At 57.0% G+C, this 19,654-nt stretch overlaps 1 protein-coding gene across 24 annotated transcripts in view; it reads right to left on the reverse strand.

Moving 5' to 3' along the window:
• Positions 1–629: 629 nt before the first annotated feature.
• PLEKHA6 (pleckstrin homology domain containing, family A member 6) overlaps positions 630–19,654 on the reverse strand; it is a 147,017-nt gene continuing 127,992 nt past the window's right edge. For 19 of the 24 annotated variants that reach the window (XM_014549695.1, XM_014549684.1, XM_014549685.1 and 16 more), the window contains 13 exons: positions 19,466–19,615; positions 18,584–18,679; positions 17,022–17,133; positions 15,800–15,939; positions 14,770–14,919; positions 13,381–13,510; positions 13,059–13,165; positions 12,079–12,255; positions 10,707–10,874; positions 10,495–10,628; positions 9,876–10,021; positions 5,011–5,134; positions 630–4,399 (listed from right to left, as the gene is read on the reverse strand). In XM_014549695.1, coding sequence (XP_014405181.1) covers positions 5,019–5,134; positions 9,876–10,021; positions 10,495–10,628; positions 10,707–10,874; positions 12,079–12,255; positions 13,059–13,165; positions 13,381–13,510; positions 14,770–14,919; positions 15,800–15,939; positions 17,022–17,133; positions 18,584–18,679; positions 19,466–19,615 — 1,626 coding nt within the window. In that variant the 3' untranslated portion in view covers positions 630–4,399; positions 5,011–5,018. The remainder of the gene's footprint in view (positions 4,400–5,010; positions 5,135–9,875; positions 10,022–10,494; positions 10,629–10,706; positions 10,875–12,078; positions 12,256–13,058; positions 13,166–13,380; positions 13,511–14,769; positions 14,920–15,799; positions 15,940–17,021; positions 17,134–18,583; positions 18,680–19,465; positions 19,616–19,654) is intronic. The other 5 variants (XM_005878590.2, XM_014549694.1, XM_014549686.1 and 2 more) reach the window with 4 other exon arrangements.

Here is a 19,654-nt window from a genome sequence, read left to right on the forward strand (position 1 = left end):
ACTCTGATTGTTCACAGAAAGATTTCAAACTGAGAAGCTTTAGTTCAGTCTTTCACACTGAGTGCCAATAACCGATAAGCACCGAGTTCCTACCAAGAGAAATGGACCAAAGGCATTGAGGCTGGATGCAAAGAATTTGAGTGTCCTTTCTGATAACATGCCCCCAGCCCCCCTGCCCAATCATATGCCTTCTTGTCCCTTACAGCAGAAATACGGGGCATCGTGGTCACCGAGAAAGGCTAAGAATAACTTTTCTCCTACAGTCCTACCCTCAGCCTCAGAGACCCAATCAAGGGAGGTTCCAGGGCCTGGAGCGTCTGATGCCGCCGGTATACAGACCTAAGCACAAGCCTTGATCTGGGGTCACCCAAGCCAAGAAGATGATGGTATTGGCAGCGTAGCATCATCCCCGGGGCGCAGGGAGGTGTCACTCTGTCGAGAACTCTGGGATAGCTGCCTGGGAGGGAAGGAGAGATGCAGCTGGGGGCAGAGGGAGTGGGGGTGGCGGTCCATGTGCTTTGAACCCGCCCTGCTCTTCGGGAAAGCCTGGCCCCAGACCCACCGTAAATGGCCATGAACCCCAAGGCCAGCCACAGGCAGACATGGACACAGAGGGCAAGACACGCACCACTTGTACAAACCATTTTATTTCCGGTGTTGGCTTTATACAAACTTACAATATACAAATTCGGAGCTCACGGGGGCTCTTCAGCTGCTGAGTGCGGACCCCAACTCTAGCCTGTCCGGCAGGTGCCCCCTCCCCGGGAGGGGCTTCGGCTAGAAAGATGCCCGGGGGCTGCTATAGCTGCCGGTCCCCTGGCAGAGATGCTGTCTAACTAACCTGAACTCTTCTTCTAAGGTCACTTTTATGCTAAATAAAGACACTGAGATCAGACAGTTCCTTGTATAGTTTATTGTCTAATACTAGCAAATCAGATTGGCCCCAATATGTGCATAAATAGATATATGTATATATATATATAGGTATGTATATTTCATATTTTCCCTTAGTTTTAAGAGCTTCCAGGTGGGGGTGCCTGAAGGGGAAAGGAATTGGGTTCCTCTTGCTATAGTCAGCCCTGCCCCAAGAACACACCTCTCGCCAAGGCAGAAGAGCTAGTGTGCACAGCTTGCAACCTCAGAAAATCTTTAAAGTGACAGTAGCAATATCTGATTGCAGCCTCTCGGTTATTGATCAGGGAGGTCATGTGCTAATTGGGAAGGCTCTAGATCAGTAACCAGGAGTGCACCCAGGTGGGTGTCTCAGCCCTGGGCCTCCATCTGGGCCCCATCCATCCGCAGCCGGATGCGCGACGCTGGACGCAGGGCCGGTAAGTGGTAAAGCGGGCAGGTCAGGCTTCCAATGCTGGCCGGGAGCTCTGCACCAGGTCCCAAACCCCCGATTCCAGACCTGGACAAAAGACTCCCATCCTGCCCAGATCCATACAAGGCAAGAGCCCCTTGCCCACTTCCAGTGGACAAGCAGTTTGCAAGACTGAGCTGCCTCAGTCCGGCAGCCCAGGGGCAGCGGCTCCTGGCAAGGCTGAGATCTACATTGTCCGTGGGACCCTCCTCAGCCCAGAAGCGGACCCCGCAGTCTGGATGCCAGACCGAGGTGCCAGGCCCTTAGGAACAGCCCCCAGAAGGAAGGTCTCAGAGTATAACAGGTGCCATCGACGCGACCCAGAGCAGAGAGAGGCCACGTGAAAAGGAGTGTGGGAAGTCGTCCAAGGAACTCAAACACGTCTGCGCTGAAGGGCCAGGGATCCCAGACCACTTCCTTTGGCCTTTGCACCATATCCTGGGTCCATCAAGGGACAGACTGACATTCGTGTTTGGCACAGGAGGCTATGAAACTGCCTGCCCCCTGCAGCAGGTGATGGGGGAGGTCTGGGAGCCCATCGCTGGGAGGGGCCTGCGTGGGTGCCCCTGTGCACACACTTAAACGCTTTCTTCCATAGGTTCATACCCGAGAACTCTAGCGGGTCATCAAGAGTGGTCAGTGTAACCAAATCCTCAGACCAGGACTTCTGAGAGCACGTCCTGCCCTGGGGAGATGCTCTGGGGTGGGCTCTGGGGACCAGCCCTCTGCAGACCGGGCAGTGGGAGGGAGGGAGCAGCTGGGGGAGGGGGGCGGGGTGGAGGCTGGACCTAGAGGCAGTCACCCCAGTCTCCTCCCGTTGTTGGCCAGTTCCATTTAGACATTGCACATTTGAAAATAGATTTGCTTTCATAATAAAAGCGTAAAATAGATCTGTCTTAAAATAAGTCTCTCTCTCCCCTTCTTTGGATCCAAGGCATGGGGTATAGACGCGACATGCTAGGAGTGGCGTGGAGAGTAAAGGAGAGAAGACAGGCCTGGGCAGGAGTTCTAGGCAAGGATCCGACACCCAAACCAATATGTATCTTACATATAAACCTATAATATGTATAATCTTCATAAAACATATATTAAGGCATGTAAAGCAACATAAAGGGCCAGCTTTATGAAATAGGAGGTGAGAGAGGTGACAGACGAGCAGACATTGATCCTTGGTATTTTCCATGTATTTCTTAAAAATATCACTTTAAAAAAAGGAGAGACAGATAAAGGAAGGGGAAGGCATGGAAGGCCCTAAAAAATCTGTGTCTTGTGGATGGAGAAAGGTGCGGGAACGAGGAAGAGCTGGGAGCCAACCCCACCTGCCAGTCTATGGGGGAGAAAGGACCGTTTGCGATACTTGAGCTGAGCTAATGATGGGAAATGTAGCCAAAAACCTGCCACAAGTGAAGACAAGTGGAACGCCCGCCCCCCCCTCGTCTGTAATCCCTCAGAAGCGACTATCCTTAAGCACCTAGGACAGTGCCTGGTACATAAACGGTGCTCGATAAATATTTGTTGAATGAATTGTCACCTTTACTTGCATATGAACCAGTAACTGCCCCAGCCGTGAAGGAGTGAAGAACTGGGGGGAGATAAAGGAGTTGTTCTTAGGGCGGCTGAAGGCCAGGCTGGAGTCTCAGGCAGCAACTCTTGCAAAGAGGAGGCCTAGGAGCCAGACTGTCCAGCCGCACTCTCTCTCCTCCCTCCTTCTGGCTACATTCATCTCATGGTGGGCGGAGCAGAGGAAGAATGAGTTTGCTTCTGTCTCTCCCGCACTGGCCTCCCTGTCAGGTGGATCCCGAAAGAGTCAGCCAGAGGGAGTCCTTGGTACAGCCTCCACCGGTCCTTGTCTGGGGGTGTGCGGCGGGGTCCTGGCATCTGGCCTCCCAGCTGAAGGCTCATTCCCTCTCCCTGGGCACACTGGCAGCTGGCCCACAGCACATGCCAGAAAATGCCGCCAAAATGGTGAGGAGAGGTCCCAAGGCTGACCACACCCTGCGTAAGACAGATCCTTCTCTCTGCGCCCCCAGCCCAGTACCGGAGGCAGACACCAGGCCCAGGCCCACACAGGGCCCTGTGTGTCCCGGACTGTCCTACCCAGCCCCCTCATCCCCACCCACCCCCATGCCAAGCACTTCAGCTGAAGGCCACCGTGTGCTCACTGGTGGGGCCTCCTGGGGCCTCGGCATCGGCCTGGGGACAAGGTGGGAAGGGCCAAGCCGACAGTGTGGCACGGGACTTGGCACCTCGCTAAGGCTCACCCCGGGAAACCATTCCCATCCTCTCTCCATCTCTGTCCTCTTACTTGCGAATGAGCCCTGCTTCTTCTTTCCCTTCCTTTCCTAGGACCTCCCTTCCTTCTCCTCCCCCTTCCCAACCTCCCCAGACACTGCCCAGACCTGCTCTCTATCCCAGCCTGCCCCGTCCCCCGGGGAGCCAAGGCGCCTCGCCCCATCTCTTGTCATCTTGTCTTTGGCTCGGACAGGGTGGTTAGTCTCCACGGGACCGCAAAGGGCACCCATAGCAGGGATCACAGCCCCGGGCACAGCTGGGGCCACAGTGGGGTGGGGACTGACGGGGAGGGATGATGGCAGGTGCTGTCCTCGGTGTCAAGGAGGGTGGGAAGAGGCAGGTGTCCCTCTGCTCCTCACCTCTCGTCCTAACCTAAGATGGTCCAGAGCATCTTCCCCACCAGGGCGTCTTCTCCATCAGGGAATGTTCCAGGAGGGCCATCACCACCCCAGCCATCAGGCCTGGGCGTCCTGTGACTTGGGCATCAGACAGGATGCTTTCTGCTCCATCTCAGGCCCAGGCTCAGGACCAGAGGGACCTCGTCTGATCAGCGAGGGCTTTGGGGCCGAAGCATCCGTGCTCCGTTCTCCGCTCGGCAGCAGCCCTGGCCCCTCAGCCTGGCTCTTCGCAGTTTTCCCAGGAGAGCAGGGGGGCTGGGCCGGGGAGGGGGCCGGGGCCTCACGGCAGGGCTTCAGAAGGTGGCTCTGTGGAGCTTCGCAGCGGTGGCCTCCGCCAGGGCTTGCACTGAAGAAGAGGGACATCAGTGAGAAAGGGGCCGCACAGGGCAGACTCCAGACACTTTTCCCAGGAGCGAGACTCTGGTCAGACCTCGAGGGCCGGCCCCTCCCTCACCCCAAGAGAGGAGAAACAGACAGCAGTCAAGTGCTCTCTGCTCGCCTGGCACTGAGCGCCCTGTGCTGGGGGGAAGGACGGGCACAGCCTTTGGCTAGAGAGCCTGACGTTATTTGAATTTACAGTGAGGTCTGGGATCAGTAAGATCTGGGCGAAATGGCTTCTGGGTGCTCCTGAGGCTGTGGACCTCACAGGAGCTCCAGGGGAGGGTGTCTGGGAAGTCCCCTCCGGACAGTGGACAAGGGAGGCCTCAGCTCTGTTCCATCTGCTTCTGGAGAAGCAAAGCCCATGGCATTGGCGTGGCAGCTCCAAGCAGCCGCCCTGCCAGCCGGCCCCAGTCCGGGGACACCGGGCTCAAGCAGCGGGGTGGCGGGGGAGAGCGACCAGGCACCGGGCGGAGGGGAGAAGCCATGCCGGAATGAGAGGGTGCAGATGGCTCAATGGGGGTGAGGGCAGGGGTCCCCCTCCCTGGGGTGGAGGAAATACAGTAGAAAAGTGCTTACGTCCAAGCTCAGACCCGCATGGCATGGCTGCTGTCGGTGCCCCGTGGGGATTCAGACGAGAGGGGGTTGGCTGGTGAAGTCGGGGAGGCAGGGGAGGTGGGAGGGCTTGGGGTGGCACATTGCACTGGAAACAGAAATGAACAGGGAGGTGAATGGGGGGGATGGGGGGGGTGGGGAGCAGGCAGGTCTTGCCCCAGAGGGCAGAGAGCAGGGCAGGCGACAAGCAGAGAGAACAGCGGAGCCTGGGGACCTGCCCAAGCTGAGGCAGAGTGGCCTGTCAGGGCGCTGGGGAGGAGAACACGGCCCCAGGGCAGATCTGGCGAAATCCAGGCTCTGCTGGGACCCAGTGTGGCTGCGGCTGGGGCCAGGCCTGGCCTCCGGGGCCAAGGCTCCCCTCCCACCAACAATGGGGAAGTTGGCACAAACCTCCATAATGTGCACAGCGAATGGGGTGGCGCCTTTCCTAGGGGGATAGCACTCTGCTAATGATTAGCAGCGCAGTAAAGTCACTAATCCAAACCACAGGCCCCCCCTTATGATGATCGAAGTGAGGTGATCACCATGTTAACTGATTCCTTTAAAAAGGAGGCTTTTGAGAGGCTGAGAGCGAGTTCTGGTAACTGTGCCCTGCCCTAGCTGGTTTGGCTCAGTGGAAAGAGCATTGGCCTGTGGACGGAAGGGTCCCAGGTTCGATTCCACACAAGGGCACATGCCGGGTTGCAGGCTCAGAGGTTCTCTCTCATCATGGAAGTTTCTATCTCCCTCTCCCTTCCTCTCTGAAATCAATAAAAATGTATTTTTTTAAAAAAGGAAAGAAATGTGTGCCCTGCTGGTTGTGACTCTCTGCACAATCCAGTGACGGCAAACTGCCATCGACCCCTGAACAAATCGACGAGCCTTAAGGTGCTGACTTGGAATCAATGGGATTTTACTCTATTGTCATCATTATTCCATGTCGAGAACAACGAGACGTTGCATTGTTAGGGACCAGCTCTATGCAATCCTGGCCCATGTGCACCCGCAGCCCAGCTGCGAGGCAGGAGGGAGCAGAGCAAATGTCCTCACTGCGGCTCAGAGCAGAGCCAGGCCCCGCCAGGGTCTCACGTTTACTCTGAGAGGGATCCTGGCATTAAACTTCCGCTCCCTGCTCCCCGCCTGCCCTGGACCTCGTCACCTTCCCTGCCCTGTGCAGGAGACAGGGCCAGCGCACCGCCCATCACCTATGTGCACACCCACACACATGTACCGAAGACACGGAGCAGGAAGTCGTGTCTGCCCACACACAGCACGGACTTTGTGCACGGGATGCAGCTAAACCGTATCCTTCCTTACTGCACACAACTCAGATTCGTGCGCGCACACACATACATGGCTCAGCACACCTATAACTTCACATTCAAACGCATTCACAGATGCTTTCAAAACACACATTCCTGTGCACGTCTGCATCGCGATGGTGAGCTCTCTAGCAACCTCGGTTTCTAAAACAGTCAAAAACTCAAAAGCTAAGCAAGGACCGTCTCAAGGAAGCCAAATGGATGTTACAATGTACATGCAGGGAGTTCTTCCAGTTACTCGGGGAGGCGCTCCTTGGAGTCCAGGGACCCTGAGTTACACACGACTCGAAGGTGCTGACTGGCTGGGGTTCCAGCCGGTGGGAGAGTGAAAACAAGAAAATTAGAAAAGAAAGAGGAATTGAGGGACCCATGACATCCATAAGAAGGCCCAACCGAAGAGAGAAAATCTTTGGCAGAAAGTAGACATAACTTTAAAAGTGTGACAGCTTGGGAGCATTTAACGTAGCTACAAACAGGTCTGAACCATTTGAAACCCCTCAGGGCAACCCTTGAAAGAGGCCAGCTAAGTAAGGCTATTTTTAATGACACTAAAGCAGTAAGAGCAAGCAAGACTAATTATGTCAAATAGAACCTTTTTAAAAAGGCAGAGAAATATTAGAAATACAGCCATTGAAATAAAGCTCACATATGCAGCAGGTATGTACTGGACAGATGTGGTATTATAATTGTGCTCACAAGTCCTGCCACATCTGCACGCACCAATAACCAGTCACACACACTCACGTTCATGAGACCTCCCCCCACACCCCACGCAGACAGATGTTCACAAATATTGCAATATATACACTGTGCACAAAATATACACAAACGTTTTTATCATCCTCTGTTCTGCAAACAAAGCCAATCACACATGAACACGTGCACAAACGCTACCTCCACCCATATTGGGCCCCCTAGAGCAGTGATGGCAAACCTTTTGAGCTCGGCATGTCAGCATTTTGAAAAACCCTAACTTAACTCTGGTGCCGTGTCACATATAGAAATTTTTTGATACTTGCAACCATAGTAAAACAAAGATTTATATTTTTGATATTTATTTTATATATTTAAATGCTATTTAACAAAGAAAAATCAACCAAAAAAATGAGTTTGCGTGTCACCTCTGACACGCGTTTCATAGGTTCGCCATCACTGCCCTAGACAAATATACCTACATGCCAACAGCTTACCATGTACACCTGTGCTCATACATAACCGGTCTCCACACAACACCCGGAGACATTTTGCACACACGTACACACATACACACACACTCCTATATTTGTACTCAAACATTCCCTCCCCCACACACCACACACTGGAATACACACAAATACATGCGCGTCTACAAACAATACTGATTCAGATACTGTACATGACCTCATGCCATGTCCATGACCTGAAAACTGCCACGCCTTCCGCTGCAGTGCGGACTTGTGTCCATGCACACCGGGTGTTAGTGCCGAAGCTGCCACACTCGTCACTGACCACACCATCCGTGCCGCACACCCACACGCAGGCACTGTCCTCACGCCCGTGCCCAGCATCCCATGCACACAGGCCCCCAGCATGGACGTTGCTCACACTAGGTGTGCCCAGGAACAGTCCTCGCTGTGCCTGGCAGATCAGCCACTCTGGGCACCTGGACCATAGACTACGGGTGGTGGGGACAGTGGGCGAAGTCTGAGGTCTGGCCTCCCACAGCCATTTTTTAAATAGCTGGGGTTTGGGCAAAACCCAGGGACCGTGTGCTCAGTGCACAGGCCCTGAAGTGTAAGCGGTGTGTGTGGAGGGAACCTGAGAGGCCCGGCGGGTTTTGTTTCCCTGGGACCTCTGGCTGGGGAACTGTAGGAGAGAGAGCCAGGGGCTGGGGCAGGGGCGGAGGGAAGGATTAAGAACAATATTGTGTGCTCTAACCTCGAAACAGGAAGTTTCCCTTTGCCCAGAGCGGGTGGAATTTGATCTTTGGAGGGTTCAAGTTCGTTTTACAGCTGAACTGCAGGAAGGTTTGACGGGGCCTCCTGGCGGCCAAACTGGTTCTGCTGCCTCTGGCTACAGCGTTTCCCTCGCCCTCAACTCCAGCCCAGAGGGTAGCCTCTCTCTGAAGTATCTCCAGGGGCTTCCGCAGGACACCCAGCTAATGTCCACTACACCCCAAGTGCCTGTAGGTTCTTCCTTCCATCCTCATTGTACCCTAAAAGCCGCTGGTTTCTGAAAAGATCCACGTCAGCCATTGCTATTTCAACGAGTACTAACTACCACCATCACCACCACCACTACTAGCCCAGCTGGCAGGAGCTTACCGAGCACGCACTGAGTGCCTGGCACTGTGCTAGGGGCCTAGCGCACACTGTGTCCGTTCCTCACACCACCACACCGGTGTCTTCATTTGAATTTTACAGAGGAGGGGCTTGAGCCTCAGGTAGCCAGAACTCAAACCCTCGTAAACGCCGCCATGAAACGCCATCCCCTCCACTGACTCCCACCGGGGCTGCTGTACCTGAGGCCCGTGCCCCGTCGCTGCTTCCTGGACCAAAGTCATCAAACCCAGTATCTTTCCGGGGCATCCCCCCTGAGCGGCCCCAAAGCCCCCTCTGTTCCTCTCCCTCTCCATCCTAACCACCTTGTCTTGAGGGGAGACAGCAGTTCATCTTCCAGCCTTCATGACTCAACACTGTCTCTCCTCCACCGTTCGTGCTCCCGTTCAGAATCCCTTTAATTCTTCCCGCCTTCATTCATCTCGTTCTTGCCTATTATACTCTCGTCTCCTCCAGGCGATGTCTCAGGCCAAGGAGAACGAGTCCTGTTGACTTTGACCTCACGGTGTCCATGTGGGACCTGCTGCCCTTGGACCCGTGTGAGTCAGCCCCTCAGACTCATCTTTTCTTAGCAGCCAGAGGGGAAGTGAGCCCTCGCCGGCTTGGCTCAGTGGATAGAGCCTCAGCCCGAAGACCCAAGGGTCCGGGTTCGATTCAGGTCAAAGGCACGTACCTTGGACACAGGCTCAATGTGGGAGGCAACCATAGGTGTGTCTCTCACATCGATATTTCTCTCTCTCTCTGTCTCTCCCCTTCCCTTCCACTCTCTCTAAAAATCAATGAAAAAATATCCTTGGGTGAGGATTAACAAAGCAAAAAAGAAGGGGAAGGGAAGGGCACCCTGGAATACCTGGCCCTCACCCCTCAACTGGTAAATACTTTGATCTTTCCCAGTCAAGTCAGTCATCACCTTTCTCTGTGCTTCCCAACCTGCCCAGGTAGAGTGGCTCCCTGTGCTCCCTGCATGGCCGTGGCCATCCCGCTATACAGGGGCGAGGAGGGCCGTCACGGCTCTGTGCTCCTGCACCTCAGCAACTCCGGCCTCTGTGCGCCCTGAGCCTAGCAGGGTACCTGGTGCCCAGTAAATGCTCATCCTGCCGCGCCCTGTTTCTCTCTAGCCCTGACCCCTGACAGCGCCGTGCCTCCTCCCCTACGTGGTCAGCCGTCTCCCTGGCGTCTCCCTGGCGGAGCGAGGCCCAGCCCCTCTCACCAGACAGCATGCGGCCCCTGCGGGAGGCCTCGGTCGCCAGGGCGCAGGAGATTTCAATCCGCTTCTCCTGCTCCTGCAGCTGGCTCTCTGAGTCCTGGGGCACGTCCACAAGGTCCCCCTCGCCGGCGGGCACCACGTTCTGCATACTGAGGAGGCACAGACACACAGACATGGTGGGGGGACAGGATGTCCTGTGGGGGGACCTGTGGACTGAGGTTGGGGGGGGGGGCAAGGGCATGTGCAGGCTCTGGTCCCCAGCAAGGCTGTCCCCAGGGATGAGGGGCCCTGGCACAACGCATGTTGGGACCCTTACCCACGATGCTTTACAATGAATTAGAAGGTTCAAGTGCATGTTTAGGGCTGCCTGGGAGGGGAGAAGTCACAGAGGCAGCCCCTCAGTGTGTCCGGATGAGAGCATGTGCGTGAGCTCACGGTGCTCTGGGCACCATGGGCAGCCCCTTGCCCCACCGGAGGGCCAGGCCCAGATCGCTGCCCTGAGCCACTGCCTCCATTCGCTCCACTCTGGGGGAGGCTGGGGTCCCCTCGGACATGGGTTGGAGTGCTGGTGTCCTCGGTGCCAGGGGGGCAGAAAAACCGGAGGTTCCCCCAGGCCAGTTACCTGGACTTGGCAATGAGCGTCTTGATCCTTTCCACCTTCTTCTGCTTCTCCTTCAGCTCCTCGGGGCTCAGGGGCGTGTCTGGCTCCAGGTCGATGTACCGCTCAGGAATGAGGACTTTGTCGGGGGTGGAGAGCTGTGGAGGGACCATGGTCATCTCTCCCTCCGTCCCTCCCAGGGCCGCTGCCCGCCCCGCCCCCTGGACTCCGCTCACCTCCTTGTTGATGTCCACGTCGTAGTGCTGGGGCTCCAGCTCCATCTTGCGAAGCCGGGCGATCTCCTCCCTCGGCGTCTCGTAGGCCTGCCCGCCAGGCTCCTCCGCCCGCAGGGCGGCCTCCAGGTTGGAGATGTCCACTTCATGGATGCTGCGGTGACGACGCACCTGGGGACGTGGGCACCTCCACTTCTACCCGTGCCTCCCGGCAGCCCTAACCATGCATGCCCCCACTGTCCCTGCCCGGCTCGCTGCCACCCCATGGCTCCCACTGCAGAGCCACCTTGCTTACTGCCTGCCCGAAGCCTGCCCGCCTGCCAGGACCGGAGGCAAGACTTCATCAACATTTCTCACCAGCATTCGTCCCCCCACCCGCTGTGCCCTTTGTTCGCCTCCTGTGGCACATATTTGGGCAGTTGGTTCGGTGTCTTACACTCAGTGTCTCTAATCATTTCCTTTTATTATGTAAGTTCCAATCCACCAAGTGGAATGTAAACTGTTTGAGGGCAGGGTTTATGAGTCACAATTTTTGCATATTTCAGAAAGAAAAAATCAGGCAGATGCCTTGGGCTCCTCCCAGCTCTGCGCTTAATGGCTGTGTGGCCCAGGACTCCCTTAATTTCTCGTGGCTTTGTTTCTCTCTCTCTAAGGATAATAGTTCCTAGCCCCGAGTTATTGAAAGGACTAGGCGGAGAACGTGAAAGGGACTGGGAACTGGACTGCGCCATGCAACGCTGAGCTGGCACGATGATCGTCAGGACACTCAGCCCAGTGCCACGCCCACAGCAAGTGCTCTGGAAACGGTTGTGAGTGATGGCCACTTGTGGGTGGTGGATTGCGTACTGCCCTCTGATAACTGAATGGTATGTAATTTGTTTCAACCAAGACAATCAAGGCATTCCTGTGTGTGAGTGAGTTTTCTTTAAACACAAAGGAAACACCCAGCCCGACTGGCGTGGCTCAGTGGTAGAGTGTTGACCTATGAACCAGGAGGTCACGATTGGATTCCCAGTCAGAGCACATGCCAGGGTTGTGGGCTCAATCCAATGTGGGCATGCAGGAGGCAGCCAATCAATGATTCTCTCTCATCATTGATCTCTCTCTCTCCCTTCCTCTTTGAAATCAATACAAATACATTTAAAAAAAGAAAGAAAAAGGAAACGCCTGTAGCAGGATTGATCTCCTTGCCCGGTGGGCAGAAGCCTCCCAGGTCTCCCAGTGCCCAGCTTAGGTCCTCCCCGGCCCCTCCCTCTCTAAGCCCCAGCCTACCCCCAGGACTCCAGCCCAGGCTGGCCGCACCCGCACCCACACCCGGGAGTAGGCAGTGGTGACCACTGTCAGGCCACGCCTGGGGGTGGCTGGGAGGACCTACCACTTTGTAGGCTGGCCGGGGGCTGGGGTCGGGGGCAGGGCTGGCCGGAAGCTGCAGGCTCCTCCGCTTCTCCTTCATGGAGCCGCTCTGGTGGCGCCGCATGCGGTCGATCTGCTCCTCCACGCTCATCTTCACCTTGCCCTCGCCCGGGAACACCGCGCTCTTGGGGCGCTCCTGCTGCGGGGGGAGGTGAGGCTCTGAGAGGCTCAGGTCCTCCACCAGCCTTTTCAGCTGCCCTCATCCCTTAAGGTTTCCCTTCCTTGGGAAGCTTGCCTGCAGTCAATGGAATAGCGGTCCCCGGAAGCTATGTCCAAGTCCTGACCCCCAGGACCTGGGAGTGCGACCTTATTTGGAAATGGGGTCTTTGCAGGTGTGATTAAATTAAGGGTCTCAAGATCATCCTGAATCAGGGCCACCCTAAAACCAATAATGGGTGTCCCCATGGGAGACAAGAAGACACATGGAAGAGGTGATGCGAAGGTGCGGGCAGAGACTGGAGTGATGTGTCTACAAGCCAAGGACACCAAGCAACAACCATCCGCTGGGGTGGGGGAGTGGGGGGCGTGGCTGGGTCTCCAGTGCAGACTTCTGGCCTCCAGGACTGTGAGAAAATAAACTTCTGTGGGGTAAGCTACCAACTTTGTGCCATTCTGCTCCTTTCCTAGCGGCCCCAGGACCCCGACACACTGCTCTGGCCAGCACACGACTCTGACCACTGGTTTCTGCCACACCTGTGTCTCATCGTCATAATTTTGTTCAGTACTTTTTTTTATCTTTATTGTGCACACATTCCTGTCCCTTGGCACGTCTCCTTGAAGAAGACCCCTCGGCTGGGGCTGCTGGCCTTCCTGCTTATTCTGTCTTCCGCCTCCAGCCCTGGGTTTCTCGAACAGGAGCGGCAGATGGTGGACACTCAGGGCCCCCGGGCTCCTGGCCTGGCTCAGGCCCGCCAAGCCCCCAGAGCCTGCAAGTGCACTTACCCGGGCAGAGAGGCCATTGGGGAGCCCGTTAGCATTCCTCCTCACCACCCCTGAGGGGGTCACCTCTTCCTCAGCGGGCGACTTTGTCCGCGGGGGCACAATGCCAACTGCAGGGAGACAGAGCGGCCAGTGGGCCTCATGGAGAGAGGAAGGCGGAGAGACGGGGCGGGCTGCTTCTTGGAAAGGCTCGGTCTCACCTCCCCACCTCCCGTGGAGAAGACAGACCGGGCGGGCGAGCACTCCGTGGGTATGAGTGAGCACCGCCCTGCACTCCTCTCTGACCCTGAGCCTTACTTTTCAGGGAAGATGGGGCAGGAGGTACCTTTGTTGAGAGCTGTCTGCTTGTCTGCCTCCACCTCTTGCCGGGTAGGCACGAGGCTGATGTCCCTAGACGTGTCCGGGGGTGATGTCTGGTGGGACTCTCTCTTGCTTGGGTCATAGCTTGCCTTGGGCTGGAAGGAAGGATGAGGAGGTGTTTAATGTGCGAGTGACTGCCAGGAACTAGGCCCCGGTGGTAGTTCTTTGTTTAGCAATGGTTGGCATGCAAACCCTTGACAACCCGGGACAGGGCTATGCTGCGTGTGCCAGCTGTGAAGTGGGCAGGGAGGCACTAGGCTGGGCCAGGGCGAGGCCCTCGGCGAAGGAGGGCTCACGCCTCCAGGAGGCCCCTCAACCCGGCCCGTCCCCTCGGCAAGCACCAAGAGCGCGGACTCTCTGTGAGCCAGAGAGGAGGGCCATCAGGCCAAGGATCTCTGAGGATCCTACCCAAGACTTGAGCAAAAGAACCAGGCGAGCTTTGGAACCAGGACTCTGGGGGCAGGAAAGGGGCACTTAGCTTGTGGCTCACAGAATCATGAGACCAGAAGGGACCTCAGCCATCATCTGCTTCATTCTGTGCCTGCCCCCCCGCACCCCGCACTCCTCTGTGCAGTTGAAGAATCTAAGTCCCAGTGAGGACCACAGAGAAAGAAGCCTAGGCCAGAGCTCAGAAATCTCCATTCCAGCCCCGCTGGAGGGCAGGGCAGGTCACACACCCTGCCTTCACCTGTGAAATGCAGTGCCGTCCCCGGCCCTGCCCACCTCGCTGGGCAGACCCTCAGGGCTATGCACACACCAGTAGCTGAGACGAGAATACGAGTTTCCCAGTTTCAGGCACAGGACTATTTACTCACCGTGCAACCTCTTCCAAGCCTAACTGCACGCCTCTCCTGGATCTTCACTAGGGATCCAGGTGAGAGGGGAGGCCAGAACAGGGGAGAGGGGGCCTGTACCCTTATATTCCAGGGGGTGGTGAGCCCCAGAGGGGACAGAGGCAGAGACAGAGAGAGCAAGGGGGGTTGGGACCTGGGGTGGACAAGGACAGGACCAGTATGTGTGGGGGTTCCTTGATTCCCATCATCTGGTCATGCTGGTAGGGAGGGGCCATACCACCACCTAGCCAGGGGCCCCCAGGAGCCAGGGCACAGGGTAGAACAGCAACTCATTTCCCCGTTGTCCACAGAAAGCGAAGAGGGGAAAGAGGGCGTGTGAGTGTCCCCGCCAGCCCTTTCCTTATTCCAGAGTTTCACCAGACAGAGGGCCCAGAAGAAATTCAGTGCGGGGGGTGAACACTGGCACGGAGAAGTGACTCCCTGCCCCACCTTGCCCCTCGCCTGGCCTTCTGTCCCGTTCCCTCCACCCCTGCCCTCCAGGACCCAAGGGTGCTGGGTACCTGGCCCCTGGCTGTCTCGCCACTGCAGTGCCAGGAAGGGGAGTTGGGGTATGGCCAGAAGTGGCTCTCGCTAGGGAGTGGAGGCACGGTGGGAGGAGACTCCAGGGGCACGTAGGCTTTGGGGAGGGGGGGCCGCGGTGGGCCGGGCTCCTGAGGCAGAGAGAAGCCAGAGCATTAGGAGGAGCGAGAGCAGGCGCTGTGAGAGCAGGAGAAAAGAGCGTTAGCAGAGGCAGACGCCACCGCGGAGACCCGGGGCCCAGGACCCAAACTCCCACCTGTGGCCTGGACACAGCTGCCTGCAGAGCCGGCTCCCCTCCCTGAGCCACCTGCACACCACGCCCATCACTCCCCAGCTCTTCTCCAAAGTTCTCTCCTCACTGCCTCACCGTCACTCCGACACCTCCCCACCCTGTCCCTGTGCTCTCCCCAGCCCCTCTGCCTGCGACGGCCTGTTCCTCTACCTGTGCCAACGCCTCAGGCCCAGTTCCAGTCCCATCCTCTCTGGAACAGCACAACATCTACGGTCTGAACCACGTGGTTCAGCACTGAGACACGCAGCGCCACGTGCCTGAGGCTGGTTTGCTGTCTATCAGCCTTGGTCCCCACTGGGGGCTGGGCTGAGCGGAGGCCGTGGGCATGCAGGGGTGCCCCGACAGGGCCTCCTGCCACCCCCTCCCGCCATAGAGCCAGTAAACACTTGCTGATCGACTGACTAGGAAACTGTCCCCCAGACCTCACCCTGTCACCCCCTGGAACAACCCTGGATTTAAATTCCGATCAAGTGCTTAGTATCTTTGCTCCCCGTCCTGGTGCTCCGGAAGGAGGCCAGGGATGCCGGTGAAGACGAGAGCAGGCACAGGAGAAATGGGAGGGAAGGTCCCACACTGGAGGTGAGAGCGGCCCCTCAGGCAGAGGCACTGGGACTGCAGGCCTCTGGGGAGGACGGGGCACAGAATCTGTGTAGTTTCAGGCAAATGAGGACCTGGCCCTCCCTCCCCCGTTCACCGCCTACTCCATTTCATCAGCTTACCTCATTGGACCCAGACTTGGTGGGGGACCCCTGAGAGCCAGACACCAGGGAAAAGGGGCTCAGGGGGCTGGTGAGGCTGGCGGAGCTGAGAGGGCTGGCAGGGCTGTTGGAGCTGTAGGTGGTCGAGGGGCCAAGGCCTCCTTGGGGAAAACAAGAGGAGGAAGATGAGGGTGGGCAGGGGTGTGGCCTGGGGTATGGATGAGCTATGTAGGTGGAGAGGGCAGGGCAGGATTCAAGGACTTGGGAGGGTCCCCTGAGCCTGCCAGAGGGATTTCTATATAGGCTGGGTAACGGCTGTGAGCTGCTGCACAGGGGAGAGGATGTCAAAGCAAGCTGGCCCAAGGCTGAAGGAAGACTCTAAGGTAGAGGCCTCAGACCACCCAGGGGCCCGTGGGTTTCGGGGCCGGGGATGCCCAGCTGCTCTTTGACCTTTTCTGGGGAGAAAATCTTGGGTATCAGGGTCAACAGCATCTCTGAGTGGTATATCCGGTCTGTTCTGGGGAGGGGAGGATAAGGGTGTCCCACCCGCCACCCCCGGGGCCCTGGGGAAGACTTTGGAGCCCTGAGAGGCCGTGGCTGGTTCTGAGCACAGAGTGAGGGCCTAGAGCAAGCGTGCCAAACTTGTGGCTGGCAGGCCGCATGCCTCATTTATTTAAACCCCCCGGTCACGAGTTTGACATGCTTGGCCTAGAGCAGCGGTTCTCAACCTGTGGGTCGCGACCCTTTTGGCGGTCGAACGACCCTTTCACACGGGTCGCCTAAGACCATCGGAAAACACATATATAATTACATATTGTTTTTGTGATTAATCACTATGCTTTAATTATGTTCAATTTGTAACAATGAAAATACATCCTGCATATCAGATATTTACATTACGATTCATAACAGTAGCAAAATTACAGTTATGAAGTAGCAACAAAAATAATTTTATGGTTGGAGGTCACTACAACATGAGGTACTGTATTAAAGGGTCGCGGTATTAGGAAGGTTGAGAACCACTGTATTGTTTTTGTGATTAATCACTATGCTTTAATTATGTTCAATTTGTAACAATGAAATTGGGGGTCACCACAACATGAGGAACTGTATTAAAGGGTCACGGCATTAGGAAGGTTGGGAACCACTGGGCTAGAGGGTGAGCACGCAGGTGTGGGAGGAGCCAGGGCACTGAGCGCTCCTGGTGAAGCCAGAGGCCCAGGCTGGCAGGGGAGGGACCCACCTCTGTGCTTGGCCGTGTCTGTGCCCCGGGACGGGTTATTCTTCCTGAGCCCCTCCATCACATCCTGGATCCTCCAGATCTCCTTCTGGATTTGCCGGTTGAGCACCTCGTTCTGCAACAGCCACAGAGCAGGTCAAAGGAAGTGACTGCTGAGGAGTGTCCCAGCCCTTTCCCCACCTCCCTTAAACCAGCAGCAGGCAGGAGCCCTGTGCACGAGGGAGTGTAAACACACACACACACACACACACACACACACTCTCACACACACACACACACACACACACACACACTCACACACACCCTCCAGCACATTCGCTGCTTTCATGGGCAGCCTCTGTGTCCTCAGCCTCTATGAAACGCAGTTCTGAATGCCAAGGAGAGGACTCTGTCATCAGAGGAAAGAGCCCCCTTAGGTCAACCTGAGGACTCGGAACCAAAAGAGAGTGGGGACCCGCCCCCAGAGCCCCTGGGGGAGACAGGTCCTGGCGTGGAGGCCATGCAGGCGGACATTCTAGGGCAGCCCACTTTCCAGGCTGAGCTCCAGTTTCCCGGTTTTCTTCAGCTCCAGGTAGCTCTTCTGTAATGCCCACCCCCAGCATATGCCTAAATGCTCATGGGTTATACTCGATGACAGCACCCACTCTTTGAAAAGTGATGGCCACCTCTGATTTAGCACCCCCACCCCGGGCACCGCGCTCAGTGCTGTGCAGACACTAACCTGCTCTGGCCGCACGGCTCTATGAGGCGAGGGCGGCAGCTGTCCCCACTTCCGAGAAGAAGGGACTCAGCCCAGCCACCTGTGAGCAAGTTGTGCGACCACCACCTGAATCTGGGTCTGTTTGCTCCAAGAGCTGGTGCTCTTGCTCACACTCCCCTACCTCCTAAAATCGCCCACCGACCACCTGGGTCCTCGGACCAGGCCTTCGCCTCACTCCACCTAACCAGCTGCAAGGCTAGGGTGGTAAGTTCTGTTACCAAGAGGAAACAGGAGGAAAACCAGGGCTTAACCACACCAGAGAAACAGGGCTTGCAACGCCAGCGAGAGAGGAGGCACGGAGGTGTGTGCTGAGCAAAGACAGAGGGAGGCAGAGAACAAGATGCTCACGGTCAGCGTGTCCAGCTGCTGCCTCCAGACAGGGCTTTTAACAAGTCCCTGAAAGGAGGTCTCTTCCTACCTAAATGCCTGAGTGTAGCCCATACTGCCTACCCTTCTGATGTCCCGAGGGAGGTTTATATCGATTGTGTATTTATATTTATGTCTGTTCAATCCTTCAGTCAGACAACACCTGACATCTAACATGCTCCTCTGCTTCTCCTTGGCTCATTCCCTGTCATTTGATGGAACTGAAGAAGAACCCCACGTTTCCTCATCCTGGAATTTAGAGTCCCTTTGAGGTGGCCTGAACCTGGTCTTTTGTCTCAGAAACCAACTCCTCGTCTTAAGTCTGAAATCTCTAAAGCAGGAGAGGAAGCCACTCTGGTCTCTTCTGGCCACAAGGACAAGGGAAGACCCATAGCACATGCGGACCGCGCCCCCCTCCCCTGCCCAGGGCCCTGGTCACCTGGATGTCCAAGTTGAGCTGTTCCCAGAGGTCGTCGTGCAGGGCAGAGACCTCCGACTCGAGGCTCTCGTACTCCGTGGTGCTGTTGGTCAGGGCCTGCACGGGGAGTGGTTACTGAGAAAGCAGCTCGCCTAGCATCCCTCAGCCTGCGACTGGGCCGGGGGCCAGGGGCCCGAGGCCGGCAGATCTGGGGAGGGCCAGGAGGAGAGTGCACAGGCCTGCGACATGCGAATGACAGCCAAGCACCAGCCTCACAAGAGGTGCCACAGCCCGCCCTGCTGCAAACCGAAGTAAGAGAAAATAGCATCCTCTCCAGACATGTGGCCAGGCCGGAGGGGGGAGCATCGCGCCGTCACCCTCCTGCTCCCCCAGATCGGGCCATGGAAAGGGGAGGGTAAAGGGAAAAGAGACGGAGGGAAGGGCTGTGCCTCTGGCGGTTTGCTCTCCTCTCTGGGCCATGCTCTCCGGGGGCTTTTGCTGCTGCCCTGAGAGCTATTACCCAGGCCGTCAGCTGGGAGGGTCTGCCCTGGGCCCACCAGGATGACCAGGCGGCAGCATTGCTGCCAGGGTCCGGGTTCTCCAGGGGAGAAGACAGAGCAGCCGGGGAAATAAGTGGCCTTGACTGCACACCGTCCTGGGGCAGGTATAGTTGGTGGAAAGTTCGCCAGTTCCTTGGAGACTGTGGGGCGAGCAGCCTGGCTTACCGGCTGTCTCTTTGCAAGGCAGAGCTCTGGTCTTTGTTTGTGTCCCTCCCCAGGAGCACCCTGCTCTGGCCCTCTGGGGAGAACTGGGATTCGGGGAGCCCTGCCAGGGACAGGAGGGGAGGGGAGGGGAGGCTCTCCTGGCAGGTGCAGACCCGATCTGGTTACCATGGTTACCTACCGTGGTTGCCTGAGACAGCTCCACCCGGATGTTGATGAGCTGGTTCTGCAGGGACTCTTTCTTATGCAGCAGCTTCTCTGGGTAGGCGGGCTGGCTCCCGAACATCTCCAGCTCCTGGTGGGTCCCCATCAAGGCACTTTCCAGGCTCTCCTGAGGAAAGGCCGGGGGGGGGGGGGGGGGGGGGGGCCC

Source organism: Myotis brandtii, unplaced genomic scaffold (assembly GCF_000412655.1).
Source record: "Myotis brandtii unplaced genomic scaffold, ASM41265v1 scaffold566, whole genome shotgun sequence".
Taxonomy (NCBI): domain Eukaryota; kingdom Metazoa; phylum Chordata; class Mammalia; order Chiroptera; family Vespertilionidae; genus Myotis; species Myotis brandtii.